We start from the raw sequence: 23,113 nt of genomic DNA, 5'->3' as shown, positions 1-23,113 counted from the left end.
CAGAAAATTATTAAGGTTCTAATCTCGCCGATTCATTCATATGAATAATTTTTAAACTACCTGCACATAACATTATAGATACAACTATACATAATAAATACAAAGAAGTTTAAAAGATTTCAAGATGATAGTAATAATAAACAAAAATAAATAAATAAAAATAAAATACAGTATCATAAGTCATTAAATAACTACAATGAGCTATTGTTTACACACACAGCTGATAAACACTCAGCTGTTACCATTATGGATCATGGAAGTGGTGGCAGTAGTGGTTGCCACCTGTCTATGGCAGCAGTATTGGCAGCATTAGCTGCAGTCCACCTTTCTCATCATTATACTCACGTCACTCTATATGACAGTACTGGTGGCAGTAGTGGTTGCCACCTGTCCTCACTAAACCTACATCACTGTCTATGGCAGCAGTATTGGCAGCATTAGCTGCAGTCCACCTTTCTCATCACTACACTCACGTCACTCTATATGACAGTACTGGTGGCAGCAGTGGCTGCAATCTACTATTCTTCTCACAGTTAGTAACCATAACAGTGCACTCATTCCCACAACATGGAGTTATCATGTTTGGTATTACAGACTTTTCTGTGATTTGTTGCAATCCATTCTATCATTAGGCTTTAAAATTTCTACACAGGAATGTGACTTGAAAACAAACTGATTGCCCTCATTAGACACAATTCGCGGAAGAATCTTCACATTGGTAGCAACCCGACTGTATTATATTTTATCTTCAACCATTCACATCCCATATGATGAAGCATAGATCACTTAAGATTCAAGTATGACTTTATACACTCATTGAGAAGCAGAATAGTTAGTCTTTCTATTACTATATAACCATAAACACACTCCTGAGATAACAGATAAGAGTAAAAATGCCACACAAATTACCTCCTGGGAAGTAGTGAACGGAAAAGATTCCATTGACAGCCTTGCCAGCAAGTAATATCGCAGACGAGAGTTGGGAACTCCAAACTGGGTGGGGGATAACAGGAACTCCTGGGTGAATTTTTCTCAATTAGTGTTAAACATCAACAAAATAACAAAATTAATACATACATCCAAGTTACTCATAAGAGAAGGCTAGCTTCATTTCAATCTGATATCCTGCAGTTTAGTATGAGCACCTAACTCAACAGGAAGTGCAACAAGATACCTACTACATCTACCTTTAATTTATGCTGGGATCACACTATCACATTCTTTGCTACCATCATCGAGTGAGGAAACTGCGGTGTGTGGCAATCACTTATGTAAGAGAAACAACCAAGGTACGAAAGACTTTGTGCAAATTATGTTCAGTTGCGTAAGTTGGTAGCACTGTCTAGAGGCCCTATGAGGGTTGGCGATATCTGTAGCTCTGCCCACACGAGATTTGGCACGCAAAAAATACAGGGCAGCCTGCAGAAATTGCGACTTCTCATCTGACTGTCTTTAGTACCTTGAACAACAGCTGTATCATAGTCTTCTCTTGTAATCATGGCAGACCAAGGTACAACTGTCGGGTATTTCACCCAACAGTCAGGCAGTTGTACAACTATTAGCTTTACTCTGGCAATGCCACAACACGGAATGATCATGGTACAATTGTTGGGCGTTTCACCTGCCCAGTATAAAATGACAAGTCAGGTGGCAGGAGCCAACAGTCTTCCCACAACTGCCGACTGCTCCAGACCTCTATACCAGCTTGCTCTATGCCACCATGCATCACTCCCTAACAAAGAAAAATGCTCCCCACCCACCAGCCATCATACACCTCTACAGTGATGCTGAGGTGCTTTTGAATCCCACCCAAGCTTACGAGGACTATGAAAAAAAGAGACAGTGACAGGGATGCCAATCAAGAGGCAGAAAATGTGGGTAACCATAATTGTTCATAAAAGCAGTATGTTGTGCCTGTTCCTGGGATTTATCAGGGCAACCAGCTTTCTGAGGTCATCTGTGTCCTCCATTGTAAATGTGAAGTGACACTGCTGCTGCAACTAGGAAGGAAGAACTGGAGTTGTGCAGGATGTAGGGCGGTACCTTTATCTATAACCAGCGACGTATGTGGTACGGCAGTCAACAGTCATTGACGACCATCAGAGCACTGTCGGTTTACACCAACGTCAGTAAGTACGAGTCTAATGTTCATATGAATGCTGTCTTGTGGGGGCGTGGCCTTGTCTTGTGAAATCAAGGCATGAACAAAGACAGTGGTATGACAGTGGAATGACTACCGTAGCGGTTTACAATTATATCTGCGATTGACATACGATTGCCTCTAATGCCAACATGCTTGTCGTTCGGTGTACAGTTGGGGAGCAATTCGCACAGCAAAGAACCACTACACACAAAGTTTCTCAAGTTTCACTGTCAGGAGCAAAGATTATAATAGTGTGGTGCCAGCCTTATGCTGCTTGCATGCCAAGGATACTGTGAGTTGTTGAGAATGATCTTCATTAAGTGGAAGATTATGCTATAACAGTCAGACAAAAGATAAGGCAACATTCAAAAGGCTTTTCCTGAACAAAATATAAATCAATATTAATCTTTATTGATTTATTTGTTAATTATTCAATTGTCTTCTACTCAAACACTAGATGACAAATGAGGTTCATGGTATAAGTCACTGCAATCTGTTTTAAATGCCAAGCTAATAGCCCCAATAAGGGAATCTTAGTGAAATGACACACAGAAACACTTTTCCACATGACAAAAGTGAGAAATCTGCACACACTGTTAGCAAATAAGAGTAGCCTTCCCATAAAGAAATGGAGTTGATAAAGATATCAACATTCTTTATACCAGACTGAAGTCACCATATATAGCTATACATAACTGATAATACAATTGGATTTATTTATTGTAGAGTAATGGGATCATGTGATGTTAGGAATTAAGAGATATGATGTCTACATGTAAAATCACATTCACAAGCACCATTACATCTTAGTCTTAAAGCCTACCATAACTTACAATACAAAATTAATGAATAAATAAATAAATAAAAATGTGATAACCATTTCCATGAATGTTAACAGAAAAATTCAAATAGGGTTAAGCTAGCCTAAGGTCCAAGCCAAACAAGTGTAGTGGTGTGGGGTGGGATCTTGGAGTGACAGCTGCTTTGCACTTGACTTGGCTATCCCAGGCAATACCACACTAATGGGATATCACATGCTATACCAAATTTTATACATTTGCCAACAAGAATTTATTATTCATAAAAAAAGGGATAGCTTTATGTTCAAATATCACTAAGAATAAAGAGTATTTTAAAGTAATTTATAGAGGGAGAAACAGAACACGATGCTATGGAAGGGAATAGTTTGGTACAGGCAGCTACAGCAAACCAAGAGGACTACCATACTTGATGGCTCATAAGATGCATCTTTTCTCCCCCCAAAAAAAGTTTCAGAAAATGAGCCTGTATCTTATGAGGCCAAGGTTTAGTATTGCAGCAGTGGTTGGTGGTCAGTCTATGGCAACAGAGGCTCTAAAATCAAACCCAAGACATCTTCCCACAAGTAAACAAAGTGATGATGGGTACTACATCACAACACTCTTTCTTTAAAGGTAACAATACATAATAGGTCATAGAGTGGTTGCCCCCAAAAGATACTTGAGCCTTCCATTTCCTGATTCTTATGCACTTTATATTTTTGCCTGGAATCATGCCTAGTCTGTTCTTCAACTTGCCAAATACTCCTTCATAAATAGAAAATGTTTAAATCTTTCAAACTGATTTCCCTTGAGACTTCTGGCATCTAGCCAAAAACATCTCCAATAACTTTACTTCTCCATATTTCCCTCCTTTATTTCCTCCTGATGGCACAACTGCCATCACATCTGTCTCTAAAAGCTGAACTCTGCTCTCAAACATCTGCTAACAACTCCTTTTGGGATGATTCTGTGCTTGTCCCTCCTTCTCCTCCTCTTTCTGGCTATTTCGCAATGACGTTTTCCATGCCCTCACTGGCCTAAACCCTCAGATGGCTTATGGACCTGATGGGGTCCCTACTATTGTTCTCAAAAACTCAACCTGCTTCAGTGCTTGCACCTTGCTTGGCCAGTCTTTCAACTATGTCTATCGACTTCTACCTTTCCTTCTTGCTGGAAGTTTGCCTACATTCAGCCTGTTCCTAAAAACGACCATTCTAATCCCTCAAACTACCATCCTATAACTTTAATCTCTTGCTTGTCTAAAGTTTTCCTAATCTATCCTCAATAGGAAGATTCTTAAACATGTCACTTCACAATATTCTATCTGATTGCCAGTATGGCAATCAGATAGAATATTGTGCTCTACTGGTGATCTGGCTTTCTTTACTGAGTCTTGGTCATCCCCTTTTAGAGATTTTGGTGAAACTTTTGCTGTCACGTTAGACATATCAAAAGCTTTTGAGAGTCTGGCACAAAGCTTTGATTTCAAAACTCCCCTCCAACAGTTTCAATCCTTCTCTCTGCAACTTTATCTCAAGTTTCCTTTCTGACCATTTTATTGCAGCTGTGGTAGACAGCCACTGTTCTTCAAAATATATTAACAGTGGTGTTCCTCAGGGTTCTGTCCTATCACCAACTCTCTTTCTATTATTCATTCATGATCTTAGCCAAACTTATTGCTCTATCCACTCCTACGCTGTTGATACCACCCTACATCTCTTCATGTCCTTTCAGAGATGACCAACCCTTGAGTAAGTCAACAGATCATGCAGGGATGCCACAGAATGCCTGACTTCTGATCTTTCTAAGATTTCTGATTGGTGCAGAGAAAACTTGGTAGTGTTCAATGCCTCAAAAATTCATTTCCTCCATCTATCAACTTTACACAACCTTCCAGACAACTATGCCTTCTTCTTCAATGACACTTAATTGTCTCTTTCTTCTACACTGAATATCTTCAGTCTACCCTTTACATATAATCTCAACTGGAAACTTTACATCTCATCTCTTGCTAAAACAGTTTCTATGAAGTTAAACATTCTGAAGTATCTCTGCTAGTTTTTCTCACCCCTCCAATTGCTAATTCTGTACAAGGGCCTTATCTGTCCTTGTATAGAGTACTCTTCACATGTTTTGGGGGAATCCACTAATACAATTTTATTAGATGGGGTGGACTCAAAAAAATTATTTGTCTCATCAACTATCCTCCTCTGACTGACTGTCTTTAGCCTCTTTCTCACCACCAAAATTTTACATTTCTTTCTATCTTATAAGGCTATTTTCATGCTAACTGCTCTACTAATCTTGCTAACTGCATGCCTCCCCTCCCCCTGCAGCCTTGCTGCACAAGACTTTCTTCTTCCTCTCATTCCTTTTCTGTCCAACTCTCTAATATAAGAGCTAACCAGTATTCTCAATCATTCATACCTTTCTCTGGTAAACTCTAGAACTCCCTGCCTATTTCTGTATTTCCATCTTTCTACGTCTTGACTTCTTCTAAGAGCGACGTATCAAGCCATTAGTTCCTGTCTTTTGGATAATTCTGAATTTCTTTATGGAAACTGGCAATCCAGAGGGCCTTTTTATTTATATTGTTTATTGCCCTTGGCCGGCTTCCCCTCGTATAAAAAAAAAAAAAAAAAAATACACGCCAGTAATTCACACAGAATGACACCAGAAAGGAAGAATTTGCCATACACCACACGAGCCCAAACAAAACACATGACGCAATCTTGATCTTGACATGGGCAAAACTCACTGCAATCTTTACAGTGTGATGCTGTTACTCATTAAGGTAAGATGCTTTCATACAATTAAAATTACACCTATCTTTTAACATTCTTACCTTGTATTTATGTAAAAAAAGTGATAATAAAAAAGAAAAATTCTGATTGTTAGGCCTGTAGTCTTTCACAATCAGTGCTGACATCATATTCCAGGTACATGTTTACATCCCACAACAAGATTGGTACATAGGCTACCTACTTACAAATATTAAAGTTTTTAAATGAGAGCTAATAATCATCTTCAGATCTCAGGTGAAGTCCTTTGATTCATATTCAGAGCTTAGTCTGCTCATTTACCTTTTTTTAAAATTCATTTACCTTTTTTTTAAATTCAATGTCTGCCAAAACTGGGTGCATCTTATGAGGCCATGTGTCTTATGAGCCATCAATTACGGTATATGTCACATACATTAGTTTAGATATACTAGATCAAACTAAAATGGTACATGAGATTCCTTTTCTACCAGAGTTCAATGGTGCTAAGAGTGGGAATGATGTGTTAAGGAGTGTGTAGCGCTCTGTCTGGATCACTTCATGTTGGATTGCTAGTCTGGTATAAAGATGAATAAATTAACAAATTTCTCACCTGCCATGTGTATCCTCTGTGGAAGAGCATATCCACTAGATGCTCTCTGGTCTGGGAAGTCTCATATCCAGCTACATTCTCCAGCAGGATCATTCTTGGAGGGTGTGGGACCCTTCGCAGCAAATCCACCAAATGCAGGAAGGACGAGGAGCGTGCATCTTCTGCATCTCGCTTTAGACCCTGTCTGACACAAGGGAAGGCTGTAGTGTCTCACACTTAAGGGAAATAGGCTGTTGCTATTGGTTAGTAAAGGTACGGGCAAAGTATGGCCTACAGGCCTGCATGCAGCCTGACAAATGTTAGTAAATTTGAAAGTGCAAGTCAATAAACAACACCAAATAGTATTGTTAGCATTTCATTTTCTTTCCTCAAATGTGCACATGCGTGTGAGAATGGCTTTCCTTTAGAAGCCTTTGATTTTATATCATAAATGTTAATAATTTTAGGTTAATATAGTATATAGCCCTGTAAGATTGAGATTTTTTCTAATGTGGCCCTGGCACTGAAAAGTTTGCCCACCCCTGGGTTAGTACAATACTTATACAACTGTCTTAAATTTACTACTGTTTCCAGTATTATTTTGCAGTTATTTAATAGCTAGTAAAAGTGACCTCTAGATTTCAGGTATCAAGAAGGCCTTAGGAAACCATATGTGTATTTAATAACAGTTGAAAAAAAAAAAAAAAAAATAATAATAGAAAAATAAAATTAGGTCTCATATAAGGCCCTAAAATTTGTTATTTTTATTAATATTTATCTACCACTTCTTGTGGTATATCATTAATAGTTTAATAATAAACCAGTTCCAGATGGTAAGCAAAATAATAATAGGATTTTTAATGTAAAATCTATTTTTATCTACATACCTTGTACTTGTACTTGTAAGTGTATCTTTAAGTACTGATGACGAGGTCGCTGTGCGACTGATACAGGATAACCTAGATGGGCCCTGGTGGCCCTTTGTTATCCTATCATTTATTTTATGTTATGTTATGTTACCTACCCATAATTAATAATCATTGCTTAAACCTCCATTCTCACAGCAAACTTACACCATGTCTAACAGCTCAGGAAAAAGAAATGAAAGAAATACTTGAGGTACCCTTTCTCGTTTTCTTTGAGAAGACACCCATCACGCCGATTCCTTCATTCACCTCTAGCCTAAAGGGTCATAGAGGGGAGGGAGGAAGGGAAACTCAACTATAATTAACAATTATGAGTAAGTATGTAGATAAAAATGGATTTTACATTAAAAAATCCTATTTATTATTGCACATACTACTACACATAATTATTAATTATTGCTTAAGAACTGAATCCCAAGTACAGGAGGGAGGATGACCTCACCCCTAAAAACAACTTTCACTCCTCAAGACACACACCTTTACAAACCTAAAACATACAAGGCAGAGGCCATATCCTGAGGTGGGTGCAGGACTTGTATCCCATGACAGAGGGACAAAACCAGAGGAGTGAGAGGAGCATCACAAATCTCCCCATGATAATAGTCCAATGACCCTGAACCCCACAGAGGATAATACATAGAACTGCATAAGTGACCCAAAAGAAAAATTAATGAATTACCCTGAGAGCCAATACAACAGGGCCCAGAGAAAAGATATCCAAATACTGATGAGTAATATCCATAAGATAAACAGTAGCAAAAGTGGACATGCTCTTCCAGGTTCCTGCCCGAAGAACAGCAGGAATACTCCGAATCTTCTTGATCAAGGCACTTGTCACTACTGCTCTAACTTCATGTGCCTTCACCCAAACCAAGTGCATGTCCTCCTCAGAAACATCCTCATGTGCACACTAGATAACCTGACATATTCAGTGGGAAATAGTATGAGGGTGCACCACATGCCGAGGCTCAATAACCATCACAAAAAGGCGGGAGCATCTAGGATGACAATCCCTGGTCCTACAAAGGTACTCCCTGATGGCTCTGACTAAGCATAAAAGCCGGTCCCCTTCCGAGTTGCCAACGTACTCTGTAAGAGCAGGAATGGTGAAGTCAAACAGAGATTCATCACCTGGGAGTTGTGTCTTCGATAGAAAATCAGAGGCTAAAGAAAGTCACAGAAGACCAATCCTTAGAGTGACAAACTTCCGCTAAAAGCCCATGCAGTTCACTAACTCAATGAGCAAACACTAAAGCCAAAAGAAAAGATTTTAGTGCAATGTCCTTCAAGGAAGCCAAACATAGAGGCTCATAAGGGGATTTCATTAACATATGCAAAACTAAGGCCAAATCCCTGCATGGTGAATGGAGAGGAGCTGACTTGGCAAATCCTTGAAACAGAGCTGACAGATCCCAATCCTGTGAAATATCCAAGACAAACCAAGGAGCAGCAAAAGGCAAACCAAACCACTGCTGAAAAGAAAAAAAACAACAACTAGCCGGTGCAAGCGCTGAGCCGAAGACAACGTGTAAGCCCTGTGACAGCAAAGAGGTGAATGAGGGAATTGGCCTGATGGGTGGTGGTACTTGGGAATAGAAAACAGGCTGGATGTCTTCTCTAAGAAAATGAGAAAGGGTACCTCAAGTATTTATTTCGTTTCTTTTTCTTAAGCTGTTAGACATGGCATAAGTTTGCTGTGAGAATGGGGGTTTGAGCAATAATAATAATTATGGCTAGTAGTATGTGTAATAACAAGTTCCTATTAACAAACAAAACATTACACAACAATCATGACCCTGAAAATAAGTAAACAACCAAAAAGACAACTAAAAAAAAACCTTGTAAATGGCTGGCAAGGCGGACTCATCATGATAATATCTGGAGAGAGTCTAGTCAGCTCTTCCATGGTGAGCCCCAGAATGTTGCGGGGCTTACTGGTGCCTGGGAAGTTGCTACAGTACACATCTACAGCCACTGGATTGATTTCATAGGAGGCCACTACATTGAAAGGTAGCCCACTCTCTGAAACATAATGAGCATGACAAATGAAGTCATTATATTGAACAGGCTAGTATGCAATTAATCAATCCTATATGTGTCACACTATTTTGTACATCAAGAACAGTAAGAACAGTAAGAACAGGAAAAAGTTGTCAGTAAGAGTAACCATGACAGTATGAGGGAAACTTTCAAAACCATATCATGCTTAACTGAGAAGACAAAAAAGCAATTACATTTATCATTAAAAAGAAAGGAAATGAAGAGACTAATGAAATTTACAAACATAATTTCTGAAGTCATTAGGTGAATTTTTGCTTAGCTGTCATCATTAAAGTAAAAATAGTGAAGGACAAGACAACTTTGGAGCTTCTGATAAAACTTGTCCTAACTGCTGTCTAACTGTTTACTGTTCACTTAATGAAATGGATCTAACCCTTGGCTGCAGCTTGCATTCCGCCAATTCCACTGTACAGTTCCAGGATTTGCAACATTTTTTCTGATTTCTCCAACCTGAAAAAAAAAAGTCAAACTCCTTATTTCAGGCAATAGTATTTGGACATGTACTCTAAAAAAATAAAAGGTACAAATCACATAACTCTGTTCTGTAGATCATTAGTACTTAATACAGCAGGAGTCATCTTGTCAAATTCACATAGTATTCTAGTTTGGCAAGTAATTCCTTAACACATAGTTCATATTTTCTCCTTAGTCAGTCAATACAATATTGTTTTATTATTAATTCCTAGATGCAGGATAAATATTTCTCTATTTCTTATCTATGGGTTAATAATTTATTACTCCTTATCTAAGTCAAAGACAATGTTGTGGAATCAGAACCAGAGTCAGAAGGAATTTAGTGCTGCTGGTGTCAGAGTCAGAAGGAATTTTAGTGTTCCTGGAGTTAGAATCAGTGTTGTAGATGAAGGTACACTGGTGCCCTGAGATACAAGCTGCCTGAGATATAAATTTTTCAAGATATGTATTATGATTTGGTCATTTTTTTTATTTTGATACGAGCAAAATTTTGAGATGTTGCTGCTATAGTAGGCAGCTCGACACATCGGCTCAGCCTCAGCTGAGCTAGTATCTATGTGTTTCCCATGGATCTCATGCACTGTGATTGTTCTTTCATCATTTCCTCATAATATACTGACATTTTTTTTTTTTTTTTTTTGTCCAAAGGAAGTGCAGTTTTAATTTATGTTTAATGTTTACGTGTGAATGATGTCTACATCCTTTCCTCCTTCCCTCCTCTTCCTCCTTCCCTATTTACCTCCATTAGCTTAAAACATCTGTGTCCAAGGCAAGAACACTAAATAAACTTTTGCTTATATTTCATATACAGGCAACCCCGCTTAACGAAGGGGTATGTTCCTAAAAAACACTTCGTTAAGCGAAACTTCGTTAAGCAAACCGATTATAACAAGTTTAACCCCTGACTTGAACTTCCATTGAGAGTAAGCAAAGCAAGTGAATCATAATACAGTGAAAGGTTTAATGAAAGTAAAAATTATGAAGTTTAACATTTAGGCAGTTAAATTTAATTTAAGTCATTATAATGTACACTAATGTATGTATGTACGTAATTTCATAAAGTTGATGATCTTAAATTTATGAAGGGAGGGAGAGTGAAACGGGAAAGACACTAACCGGCAACCTGTGGAATGTAAACAAAGGACGCATCATTGTACCGCATACAAAACTTATGTACCACATTTCCACAAGGCTTTCCATTTTATCCATTGTAGAGTCACGAGTTCAGGTGGTTCTTTTAGCTTGCAAGGAAGATACAGTCTCACCAGCCTTCTTAATAGAGTCTGCTGACTTGAAAATAGTAGAGACAGTATATGGAGTCAAGATGGGGGCCAGCAATGCTATAGTTTTCTCGCCTCTCTCATGTCTGTGAATAATATCCAGTTTCACTTCGAGAGTAAGAGACTTCCTGGTCTTCTTAGGAACGCTAGACCACATTGCAGGGCGTTTTGGTGGTAAGTTGAGCGAGTGTAGACGAGCTGCTGCTGACACTGTTATGGGAATGAGTGGTGCGTGTGCTGTCCACGAGAGGCTTGATCTTGATCTTGATCTAGATTCTACAGGTGTCCCAGGATTTCTCCTGAGGCAGGCCTTAGTATTTGCGGCTCCTGGTGTATTCAAAAGCTTGACGGCTTGCGTGATATGGAGAGGGCTTTCAAACTTGGAAAAAAATTCCTGGATAAAACTTCGTTAAAGCGAGTTTGGTATTCATTAAACGAACAGATGGTAGTAAAATGAAACCGTTGTAGCGAAATTTCGTTGTGTAAACATTCGTTAACCGGGGGTTGCCTGTATATATATATATATATATATATATATATATATATATATATATATATATATATATATATATATATATATATATATATATATATATATATATATATATATATATTTATATATACAATAAAGTCCCGGGTTACGTCGGTCTTGAGTTACGTCAAACTCGTAGTTACGTCAGTCCACTATAAGGCCATTTAAGATTAAAAAAATTGAAAATTTATAAATTGTAAAGCGTGGGATTTATTGTTATTGTTGATGGTTACCCGCCACACTGCCCGCCTCACGCTTGAATACAATAATACCCTGCCTCAGTTCCAGCACACCGTTGCCCCTGGCAAGAGTGTTATCCTACTTCTGCGTTTACTGACTCAAGTTCTTAGTATCTTGCTCAAAGGCACTAAAGAGAAAACTTCTTAGTAACAGCAGTGATGCTAAGAAAAGGAAAACCATTACGCTACAAGAAAAAGAGGACATAATCAAAAGACATGAGAAGGGAGGCAGCAGCTGTGTGTGAGGGAGGGAAGAAGAAAATGGGAAGCCCGTTACCATGAAAACGGGGAGGTTGACGACCTTGAGGGCTCACACACCCATCACAACAATAACAACTCTGGAGCCTTCACCTGGGCCATACGACACTTGCAGCTCACTTGCACCATCTGCACCTGTCTGCTGATCCCTATTGCCCTTTCCTATTGCATTTCCTGCTCCGCTGCCCACGCTTCTACTCGCTTCTACTCCCACCGCACTGCACTACGCTCCCAGCTGTCCGCCCTGGGCATCACAACATTCGACCTGCCCACCCTCCTGGCGGCCTCAGGTGTCCACCCCTCCCGGCAACCTGCAGTCCTTAGCGTTCACGGCCCTAATCAACAACAAAAACAAGCTTGTGTTTCATATTCCTACATAGTTGTAAATAATATAACAATATAACCTTTAACTTACCTGAATGACCATAAACAATGATTGGTTGAAAACTCGATAATATGCTTTGTAATGTACGGAAACTCGAGTTACATACAAAATCGACTTAAGTAATGTTTCTGGAACGTAACTCTGACATAAACCGAGACCTTACTGTATATGTATATATACAGTAAAGTCCTGGGTTACATCGGTCTCGAGTTACGTCAAACTCGTAGTTATGTCAGTCCACTATAAGGCAATTTAAGATTAAAAAAATTGAAAATTTATAAATCGTAAAGTGCGGGATTTATTGTTATTGTTGGTGGTTGCCCGCCACACCACCCGCCTCACGCTTGAATACAATAACTCCCTGCCTCAGTTCCACCACACCATCGCCCCTGGCAAGAGTGTTATCCTACTTCTACGTTTACTGACTCAAGTTCTTAGTATCTTGCTCAATGGCACCAAAGAAAAAACTTCTTAGTGACAGCAGTGATGCTAAGAAAAGGAAAACAATTATGCTACAAGAAAAAGAGGACATAATTAAAAGACATAAGAAGGTAGGCAGCAGCTGTGTGTGAGGGAGGGAAGAAAATGGGAAGCCCGTTACCATGACAATGGGGAAGTTGACGACCTTGAGGGCTCGCACACCCATCACAACAATAACAACTCCAGAGCCTTCGCCTGGGCCACATGACACTCACAGCTCACTTGCACCGTCTGCGCCTGTCTGCTGATCCCTATTGCCCTTTCCTATTGCATTTCCTGCCCCGCTGCCCATGCTTCTACTCCCACCGCACTGCACTACGCTCCCAGCTGTCCCCCCTGGGCGTCACAACATTCGACCTGCCCACCCTCCTGGCGGCCTCAGGCGTCCACCCCTCTCCGCAACCTGCAGTCCTTCGTGTTCGTGGCCCTAATCAACAACAAAAACAAACTTGTGTTTCATATTCCTACGTAGTTGTAAATAATATAACAATATAACCTTTAACTTACCTGAATGACCATAAACAATGATTGGTTGAAAACTCGATAATATGCTTTGAAATGTACGGAAACTCGAGTTACGTACAAAATCGACTTTCGTCATGTTTCAGGAACGTAACTCTGACGTAAACCGAGACCTTACTGTATATATATATATATATATATATATATATATATATATATATATATATATATATATATATATACACACAGGAGATCCTCGTGATTCGACCGTTTGCAATTTGAATTATTGCCAATTTGAACTCAGTTAATTAATACCCAATCCTCAAGGTGTCAATTGACCGACTGACTCGCCAATTCGGCATTCTTATCTCGTGCGCCACCCACCCAATCAAATCCGCCGCTAGCCCAAACTCGCCGCAAACCCACCAGGCAGAACTGTAAACTGACGCTACTCTATGTCGTCGCTTAAGGTGGCGTCACACTAGCACTTTTCTGTCAACTTTCTGAAGACTGTCAACTTTTGTCGACGCTGGTCGTCACAAACAAGCTCGCTTCCACCTTTGTTGCGTTTGTCAACTGTAAACAAACATGGCGGCCCCCTCACCCCTAGCAAGCCGTTGCTATTTTTGTCCTTTAATGCTCCCTATGAGAAACTCTTCAGACAGCTTTGTCCACTCATAAACAATGGAGCTGCTCATCTTGGCCAGTTGTTCCTTGAAAGTTCTACCTTGGAACATCGCAGTCCCAGACAAATGTAAACAAACAACTGAACTACTTTTCACTGTTAGGAAAAAATAAATAAATAAATATATATATATATATATATATATATATATATATATATATATATATATATATATATATATATATATATATTTACATCTACTTATCAAGATTCCATTGATTTGAGATTATAGCATCATTCCAATTAACAAGAAAATTAATTTTATTATAAAGTGTTAATTAGAAACCACATATCTTAATTTGACTAAAAATTGACACTAGAGGAAAACGGTGTGTTTCATCTGACTTAAAACGATGGAAAGCCACCTCCAGCCCCAGCCCTAACAAGCACAATTTCCTGCCTTTCAAAAATAAGCTTGAGCTTATAAGAAAATGTGAGGCTGGTATAGCTCACAGTGTCATTGCAGTGCAAATAGGTGTCCCTAGATCAACAATATCAACAATTTGGAAGAACAGGGACAAGTACCGCAAGACTGCTGCAAGTGTTTTATTTCCAAAAATGTACTGTACAGCACCCTAACAGGTTTAATAATAAAAAAAAAGGTTAAATATAAATGAAGCCTTTAATAGTACAGTGCTTACTCCAATTTTGCAAGAAATGGGGCGCCATTGAGAGTCACAAATTTGGAAATCGCAAAATTGGAAGTATTATTCCTATGGGAAAAATTGAATATGGTGGACCCCTCGTCCATGGTCACCTAATTTTTCAATATTTTCCTAATATTTTGCCCATATTTATATCACATATATATTGAGCCAGGTATCTTTCCATATGAATGATCACAGTGTTCGTACAATGGCTACGAGAATAAAAAATCTGTCCACCATAGGTTTTTACAGCTTTTTCAATTTTCTCAGTTTTTAACGCCATTCTCACAGTTGATTCTCCCACACCAAACTCTCTTTTCATCTTAATTATCTTCATCTTCTGCTCCAAAGTTAGCCTAATGTTTTTCTTGGTTGGTGGCGCCATGTCGCACAAAGTCGAGCCCAAGGATTCCTCCAAATTTGCAGAGAACTCCGTGGAGGTGTACGTAAACAAATGGAAGGCGGGAGGGAGCGGGGCAGTGTTGCCAGATGAGCTTCGTTGAATTACCGCCAGATTTTTATGAAAACTAGCCAAAAACCACCAAACTATGATAAATATAATATAAATATGATAATAATATAGTATATGATAAATATGAATAAATTAATAAAATATTGCCTATATAATACAGTAATATATAATTTGCAGGAACGCTCTCTCTCCCGCCACCACTCACAGGTAGCAGGACTTAAATGTTTTATGTAAATGCCAGGAGTCTTAGGAACAAGAAGGATGAGTTATCTATAGTCCGTTCATCCAAAGAATCCAGGCCGAAACTGCTAGTTCGGGTGGCAGCCTGCCACTAAACCTTCCCGACACTTAAATTTTCTTCAAGTACATTTTTCTTCACTTAACTCAATAGATATACAAGTTTATAGCTTGAAGAAAAATAAATGTACTTGAAGAAAATTTAAGTGTCGGGAAGGTTCAGTGGCGGCGGGGATGGGCAGGACTGCCAACCAAACTAGCAGTTTCGGCCTGGATTCTTTGGATGAACTGACTTTAGTTATATAGTTGAGGAGGACTTAGATGTTGTATGTGTCACAGAGGCATGGGTAAATGAGGAAAAGTTTAGGGAAAATAGGAAAGAATATGAAGTAGATGGATACATTATGTATTTACACCAGAGAATTGGTAGGATAGGTAGAGGAGTAGTTATTTATGTAAAAAAATCCTTCATTTCCAGTCAGGTTAATGATATTAAGGTAGATAACAAAGTAGAGTCCTTATGGCTGGATGTTAGAGTAAGCAAAAGTAAGGTTATTAGAGTAGGAGCTTTTTATAGACCACCTGACCAGTCAGCAGATGTAGACAACCTTATGGTAGATGAGATAAATAGAGGGTGTACTAGTCAGACAATTATCTTAGGGGATTTTAATCTTAAGTCAGTAAACTGGGAGAGGATGGTAGGAGATGCTAGTGAAAATAAGTTTATGGAAAGTTTTCAGGATAACTATTTAGTGCAGATGGTAGATAAACCTACTAGGGAGAGGAAAGTTTTAGACATAGTACTAACAAATATTGAGCATTGTTTAAAGGAAGTTGAGGTAGGAGAGACTTTAGCAAACAGTGACCATCATATAATTAGATTTATCATTAATTCCAGTAGGGATAATATAGTGAATAAGACTAGAGTCCCAAACTATCAGAAAGGCAATTATGGTAGGTTACGTCAGTCATTAGGAGAGGTAAACTGGGAAGATAGTTTTGGAAATAAAACTGCACAGGAGATGTGGGATATTTTTAAGGTTGTAGTAAAGGGTATAGTGATGCAGTGTATCCCTTACAAAGATATAAGGCAGAGAAACAGGAAGCCATTATGGTGGACTCACGAGATAGGTAGACAGATCAGAGAGAAGAAGAGGACATATAGAGAGTTGCAGAAAAGTGGGGAAGATGTAGATTTGATTAGGTACAGACAGGTCAGGAATGATTTGAGTAAGGTTATAAAAAAAAAGTAAAAGGCAGGCAGAGATAAAACTAGCTAGAGCTGGGAGTAAAGATCCCAAAAAATTATATAGTAATTACAAGGTCAGTGATAAAAGAAATAAGGATAGGATTGGACCACTCACAAAAGATGGTGTAGTAGTGGATCAAAATGAAGACAGTAGAATTATTGAATGAACAATTTTCTTCAGTATTTACTAGGGAAAAAATAGGAAATCCTGTTACAAACAGTGCAACGAGTAGTTTAAGAGCTTTAGAAAATATTGATATAAACCCGGGAATTATTAGGAAATTTATTCTTGAACTAGACGATAGGAAAGCTAGTGGTCCTGGTGAGCTACATGCCAGAGTACTTAGGGAGGGTGTAGACAGTATTTCTGAAGCATTTAAGTTAATCTTTGAAAGATCACTTAGGTTTGCTGAGATACCTCAGGACTGGAAGTTAGCTAATGTTACACAAATATTTAAAAAAAGGTAGGAATGATGATGTGAATAATTACAGACCGATCAGTTTAACTAGTATAGTATGTAAGATACTAGAGAAAATCGTTAAGGGTAGTATTTGGGAGCATTTAAATGAGAATAGATTAATTAGAGATACCCAACATGGCTTTAGATCAGGGAGGTCCTGTCTTACAAATTTGCTCGATATCTTAGAATATATTACCACAGAGTTAGATGATGGAAATAGCATAGATGTTATATATCTAGATTTTAGCAAGGCATTTGATAAGGTACCGCATAGGAGTCTAGTGTACAAATTGAGACGGCATGGGATAGGGGTAGGTTAGTTGATTGGATTAGTGAATGGCTTTCTGATAGAAACAGAGAGTAGTATTAAATGGGGCAATGTCTGAGTGGAAGGAAGTGGTTAGTGGGTACCCCAAGGATCAGTGCTAGGACCTCTTCTTTTCTTGGTGTACATTAACGATTTAGATATAGGAATTAGTAGCAAAGTATCAAAGTTTGCAGATGATACTAAGATAGCATGTGCAGTACAGGGTGAAAAGGACAATTACAGAATACAACGAGACCTGGACAGGCTGATAGCATGGGCAGACAGGTGGCAGATGGAGTTTAATTCTAAAAGTGTCAGGTTATGCATTTAGGTAAAGACAACACAAACTTTAGCTATGAGATGGAGGGATGTTGGCTAGAGGCAGTAGAGGAGGGAAAGGATTTAGGAGTAGTGATAGACAGAACTATGAAATTTTCAAAGCAATGTTTAGAAGCAAGAAATAGGGCAAATAGGATCCTGGGTTTTATAAATAGAAATGTTAGTTATAAAAGTAAGGAAGTGGTGCGTAGCTTATATAATTCCTATGTTAGGCCCCATTTAGAGTATTGCATACAGGCCTGGTCACCCCATTATAGGCAGAATATCAACATGTTAGAAGCAGTTCAGAGAAGAGCAACTAGGATGATACCAGCATTAAAGCGCCTGGAGTATAGAGATAGATTAAAGGAATTAAACATGTTTTCATTTGAGAGGAGATGTATAAGAGGTGATATGATAGAGTTATTTAAAATGTTCTCAGATACAAACTACATAGATGTGAGCTCTTTCTTTACCTTAGAGAAGGGAAGTAGGACTAGAAATCATGGCAGGAAGATTAGAAAGCAAGGCTGCAGGTTAGATATAAGAAAATACAGGCAACCCCTGTTTAACGAAGGGGTTACGTTCCTAAAAAACACTTCGTTAAGCAAAACTTCGTTAAGTGAACCGATTATAACAAGTATAACCCCTGATTTGAACTTCCATTGAGAGTAAGCAAAGTGAGAGTGCATCATAGTACAGTAAAAGGTTTAATGAAAATAAAAATTATGAAGTTAAACATTTAGGTAGTTTAATTTAAGTCATTATAATGTACACTAACGTATGTATGTACGTAACTTTATAATGTTGATGATCTTAACTTTATGAAGGGAGGGAGAGTGAAAAGGGAAATACACTAACCGGCAACCTGTGGAATGTAAACAAAGTGCGCATCATGGTACTGCATACAAAACTTATGTACCACATTTCCACAAGGCTTTCCATTTTATCCATTGTAGAGTCACAAGTTCTGGTGGTTCTTTTAGCTTGCAAGGAAGATGAGGTCTCACTAGCCTTTTTAATAGAGTATCTTGACTTGAAAATAGTAGACAGTAGATGGAGTCAAGCCATGGTGGGAAGCAATGTTATTAGTTTTCTGGCCTCTCTCTTGTCTGTGAATAATACCCAGCTTCACTTCGAGAGTAAGACACTTCCTGGTCTTCTTAGGAACGTTAGGCCACATTGTAGGGTGTTTTGGTGGTAAGTTGAACTAAGGAAGATGAGCTGCTGGTGACGCTGTTATGTTTTGACTGGGCAGTGAGTAGTGCGTGTGATCTTGATTTTTATCTTGATGCTACTGGTGACAGAATTTCTTCTGAGTCAGGCCTTTGTATCGGCAGAGCCTGTGTTGTCCATGAGAGGCAGGCCTTAGTACCAGCAGCTCCTGATGTATTCAAAAGCCTGTCAGCTTGCATGATACAGTGGGGCTTTCAAATTTTGAAAAAAATTACCTGGATAAAACTTCGTTAAAGCGAGTTTGGTGTTCGTTAAACGAGCAGATGGTATTAAAATGAAACCTTCGTTTTAGCGAAATTTCGTTGTGTGAACCTTCGTTAAATGGGGGTTGCCTGTATTTCTTTAGTCATAGGGTGGTAGACTTCTGGAATGCATTGCCAGAGAGGGTTGTAAATAGCACTAGTTTGACAATGTTTAAAAACAGATTAGATAAGCACTCAAATTTATTAGATTTATAATTATGTATAGCGCTGCATGATAGTTTTTATAAGAAATTTACTATAGTTAAACAAGACATGATCCCCATGTATGGGGATCACAGATTGTAGAGGAATATGCTGCAGGACTTAGCCCTGTTAATGGGCCAAATATTTAGAATTAGTATATAATGTATTGTGTACTTGTAAGTGTATCTTTAAGTACTGATGACGAGGTCGCTGTGTGACTGATACAGGATAACCTATATGGGCCCTGGTGGCCCTTTGTTATCCTATTATTTATGTTATGTTATGTTATGTTATGTTACAATACCGGGAGAAAGGAGCAAGATGGGGAAATTTTAAAAATGGCAATTTTTGGTCCTTGGTCGCAAACTTGGTGTATCGTAAAATTTGAACTCGCAAAATTGGAGTAAGCACTGTACTGAGTTAGTTTAAGTTAGTGTTTTTTAGAGGTTATAATGATGTTGGTCCCAATCCTCCCTAATTCTTAAGTATCTTATGGGAAAAATTGCTCCATGATTCAAATAAACGCTGATTCGACCAATGAAAAACTGCCCTAACCCCATCAAATTGCGAGGATCCCCTGTATACTGTCTACTGCAAGTGAATATCGGCTCCAAATATCAGTTATCGGCCTCTTTGACTACTAATAATCAGTATCGGTATCACCCCTGAAAAAAACATATTGGTCAATCTCTAGTTAATGTCAAAAAAAAAAAAAAAATACACTGCTATTGGCTGAAGGAAAAATGTCAACCATGCACAAATACCATCTAGCAGAGACTACCACCAGAAAAGTGAAACACAGCTGTAAATAAAGTATCCAAGATGACGACCTTAAGGGGACCGTCCAGTGACCATGGTATCGAAAAATCTGAAAAAATTTGAAAATCCCCAAAACACCACCAGAGCATCCCCAAACATATGGCACCATAATGATAGAGTATTTTGGGGAAATACGCTAAAATATGTGGGGTATTTAACCTTTAAAAAGCCCCTGTCATGCCCACTGCAGCCCAGGGCTTCCCCCACCCCATTCTCTGTACCATAAATGATGATAATAAGCACGGAAAAAGCCATGGAAAGTGGTTTCTTTGGTAAGGAAAGGTGGGAACTGCAACTCAGTACTATGGCATACACAGGAACACACCCTCTCCCCTTCCATTTCAGTGTCCACGTGACTGCGATGGGAGGAGGATTTATTGAGTATCTCACCCGTTATTTCACACCTTGCACGCCACAATCCAACCTATTTTACCAGCCTTTTTTGCCTTACAATATCTAAACAAGCAGTGCAAGTGGAAACTAAAAGTTGTAATGACCATGCATGGATGGGAGACACTCTTGCCTTCGAGTGACTAATAACTACAATCATTGTAGGGGCAGCCAGGTACCATATGCGTCGTACAGAATATTCTAAACATGCCTATAAAGGATATATGATGCACATGGTAGTGTATGAGCACCAAATATCCAACCAAAATAAATGTACAGGGTCATAGAGGACCAAAATGACATCTCTGGGGTTTTTTGCCTTTTTCTCAGTTTCCACTTTTTATCATTCAAATCAAATCTTCTCCCACATTTCTCAACAGATTTTCAATTTTGAGGTATCATTTTGAAGCTAAATGAAGCTGCTACATTTCCACCTCATAGAATTTGGAATTTTTTTTTCTTTTAAGTGCCGCATTATAATTATATGTAAAAAAAATAAATAAATAAATGAAAAAAAAAATAAATAAATAAATAAACAATTTTAAAAATTCATAATGGACATCAAAATAAAAAAATCTAAATTCTATGAGGTAAAAAGTTTTGGTATACGATATACTTCATATCCGTACTGGCAAAATTGAAATATGTCCTCTAGTGACAAAGTTTATAGGAAAATATTTTTTTCAAAAAATTTATTTTTTATTTTTCATGCAGTTATCTATGGTTCGATTCGCTTGTAACTACTAAACTAACATCGTGTACTAAACATCTATCAGCGAAAAAAAAAAAATTACCCATGTACCTCTTTATTTTCGATTTTTCAAAACCTCACCAGATGGTCCCCTTAAGAAACCTTTAGTGAATCGCTTAAGAGAAAGTTTGTATGGACTTCATTTTGTCTTTGTACGCAAAGCTAAAGTTGGGAGCGTTAGTGAATCTCGCCCCTGATCAAAGAACAAATGAGGCACCTACAGCCAGAGTAATGTAAGTGCCAGAAATAGAAAACAGAAAAAAAAGCAATCAAAGTTTTGCAACATTCAGAATGCAATATCTCCTCGGTGAATTGAGATAGGAAGTAGGGCTTGGCTTCACAATGTTTGTTATTGCATGTGGTTTACAGTCTACATCTGGGTATTTTGTGAAATTAAAACATTCTGAAAGGCTAATGGATGACTGCTTTTTATATCCAGTTTATTTGTTGAAAAAAATATTTTGTATACAATATTTTGTTTAACAAACATGCATCCATTGTTTATTCCTGTTCCTGTATCAAGCTGTTTAAACAGCATGTACAGTACTTTATTTAGACTCACCACCATTGAGCTCATTCTTGATTGATGTACTAATTTTATTAAGGAAAAACATAAACAACACTTGTGCATGTACTTCCTAATCTGACCACCTAATAACAGGAGAGAGTGATAAAAGGTAGACAAATAGCTGTCCTTTCAATGCCAGAAAATGTAAACAAACTAAGAAACTCAAAAAATAATCCATTATGAAGGATAACTGAATGGGAAAGAAAGAAAATTATTGCACCTGTATGTGGCAGCCTGTAGACTTGCTCACGTATGTTTCTCCTAGTCCTTCATCTTTTAGCTAAGTTTTTCTTCCACTCAGCAGGACTACGCACACTTTTCCTTCCCCTAGGGGCAGAGTGTCATTCAATGGTGGCACATTGGCAGAGGGTGCATGAGTGCCAGAGGTGTTGTGGGAGACAGGCTGGTGTCCGTCGTGTCAAGTGACACACAGCATCATTGGCTCGCTGCAGGCTACTAGGCGGGAGTTACTTCATTCTGGCACCAGCTGCCCATTGACTTGCTTTGAGAGTGACACATAGGATTTATAGATAATTGCATTTGGATGGATTTTCAACCATATTGTGGTATCCATTTTGACTTCTACATTGCTTCCTGCCACAGCAGGAAGGTGAGGGAAAACAATGCAATAAAAATAATAATTTTGGCCGGAGTGTTGCTTGCGTTACTCTGGCTCAAGGCGCCACAAATATCTTTAATGTATCATATAACAATTGCATACATAAGGATTTCTAGATTTATGCAAGGGATATTTTCCTCATATGAAAGTAGCATAATGAACATGATTACTGAACTAAGTGGTATACTATTTGACCTTCTATATGTGTATATGTATGTGTATATAATTAAATATATATATATATATATATATATATATATATATATATATATATATATATATATATATATATATATATATCTATAAAATGTAGGTTTGAATACAGGGAGGCAGAAGTCTAATCCAAAAGACTAAAAATTTCTCTCTGGGAGACAAGGTAAAATCTGAGAGGTTAAAAATTACTTTGTCTGGGTAACATGGGTTTAACCCAGACAAATTAATTTTTAACCTCTCAGATTTTACCTTGTCTCCCAGAGAAAATTTTTACTGTCTTTTGGATTAGACTTCTGCCTCCCTG

General features: G+C 38.2%; 1 protein-coding gene across 4 annotated transcripts in view; it reads right to left on the bottom strand.

Annotated features, from left to right (window-relative positions):
• Positions 1–23,113, bottom strand: part of LOC123505643 (tRNA (cytosine(38)-C(5))-methyltransferase-like) — a 41,137-nt gene that overhangs the window by 7,775 nt on the left and 10,249 nt on the right. For 2 of the 4 annotated variants that reach the window (XM_045257237.1, XM_045257235.1), the window contains exons 2-5: positions 9,655–9,731; positions 9,059–9,242; positions 6,316–6,499; positions 910–1,017 (exon numbers count right to left, since the gene is read on the bottom strand). In XM_045257237.1, the coding sequence (XP_045113172.1) occupies positions 910–1,017; positions 6,316–6,499; positions 9,059–9,242; positions 9,655–9,731 (553 nt within the window). Of the gene's footprint in view, positions 1–909; positions 1,018–6,315; positions 6,500–9,058; positions 9,243–9,654; positions 9,732–22,197; positions 22,405–23,113 lie in introns of those variants that run through there. The other 2 variants (XM_045257238.1, XM_045257236.1) reach the window with 2 other exon arrangements.

The sequence above is a fragment of the Portunus trituberculatus genome, chromosome 18, assembly GCF_017591435.1.
Source record: "Portunus trituberculatus isolate SZX2019 chromosome 18, ASM1759143v1, whole genome shotgun sequence".
Taxonomy (NCBI): domain Eukaryota; kingdom Metazoa; phylum Arthropoda; class Malacostraca; order Decapoda; family Portunidae; genus Portunus; species Portunus trituberculatus.
This window is presented reverse-complemented; position numbering and strand designations above follow the sequence as displayed.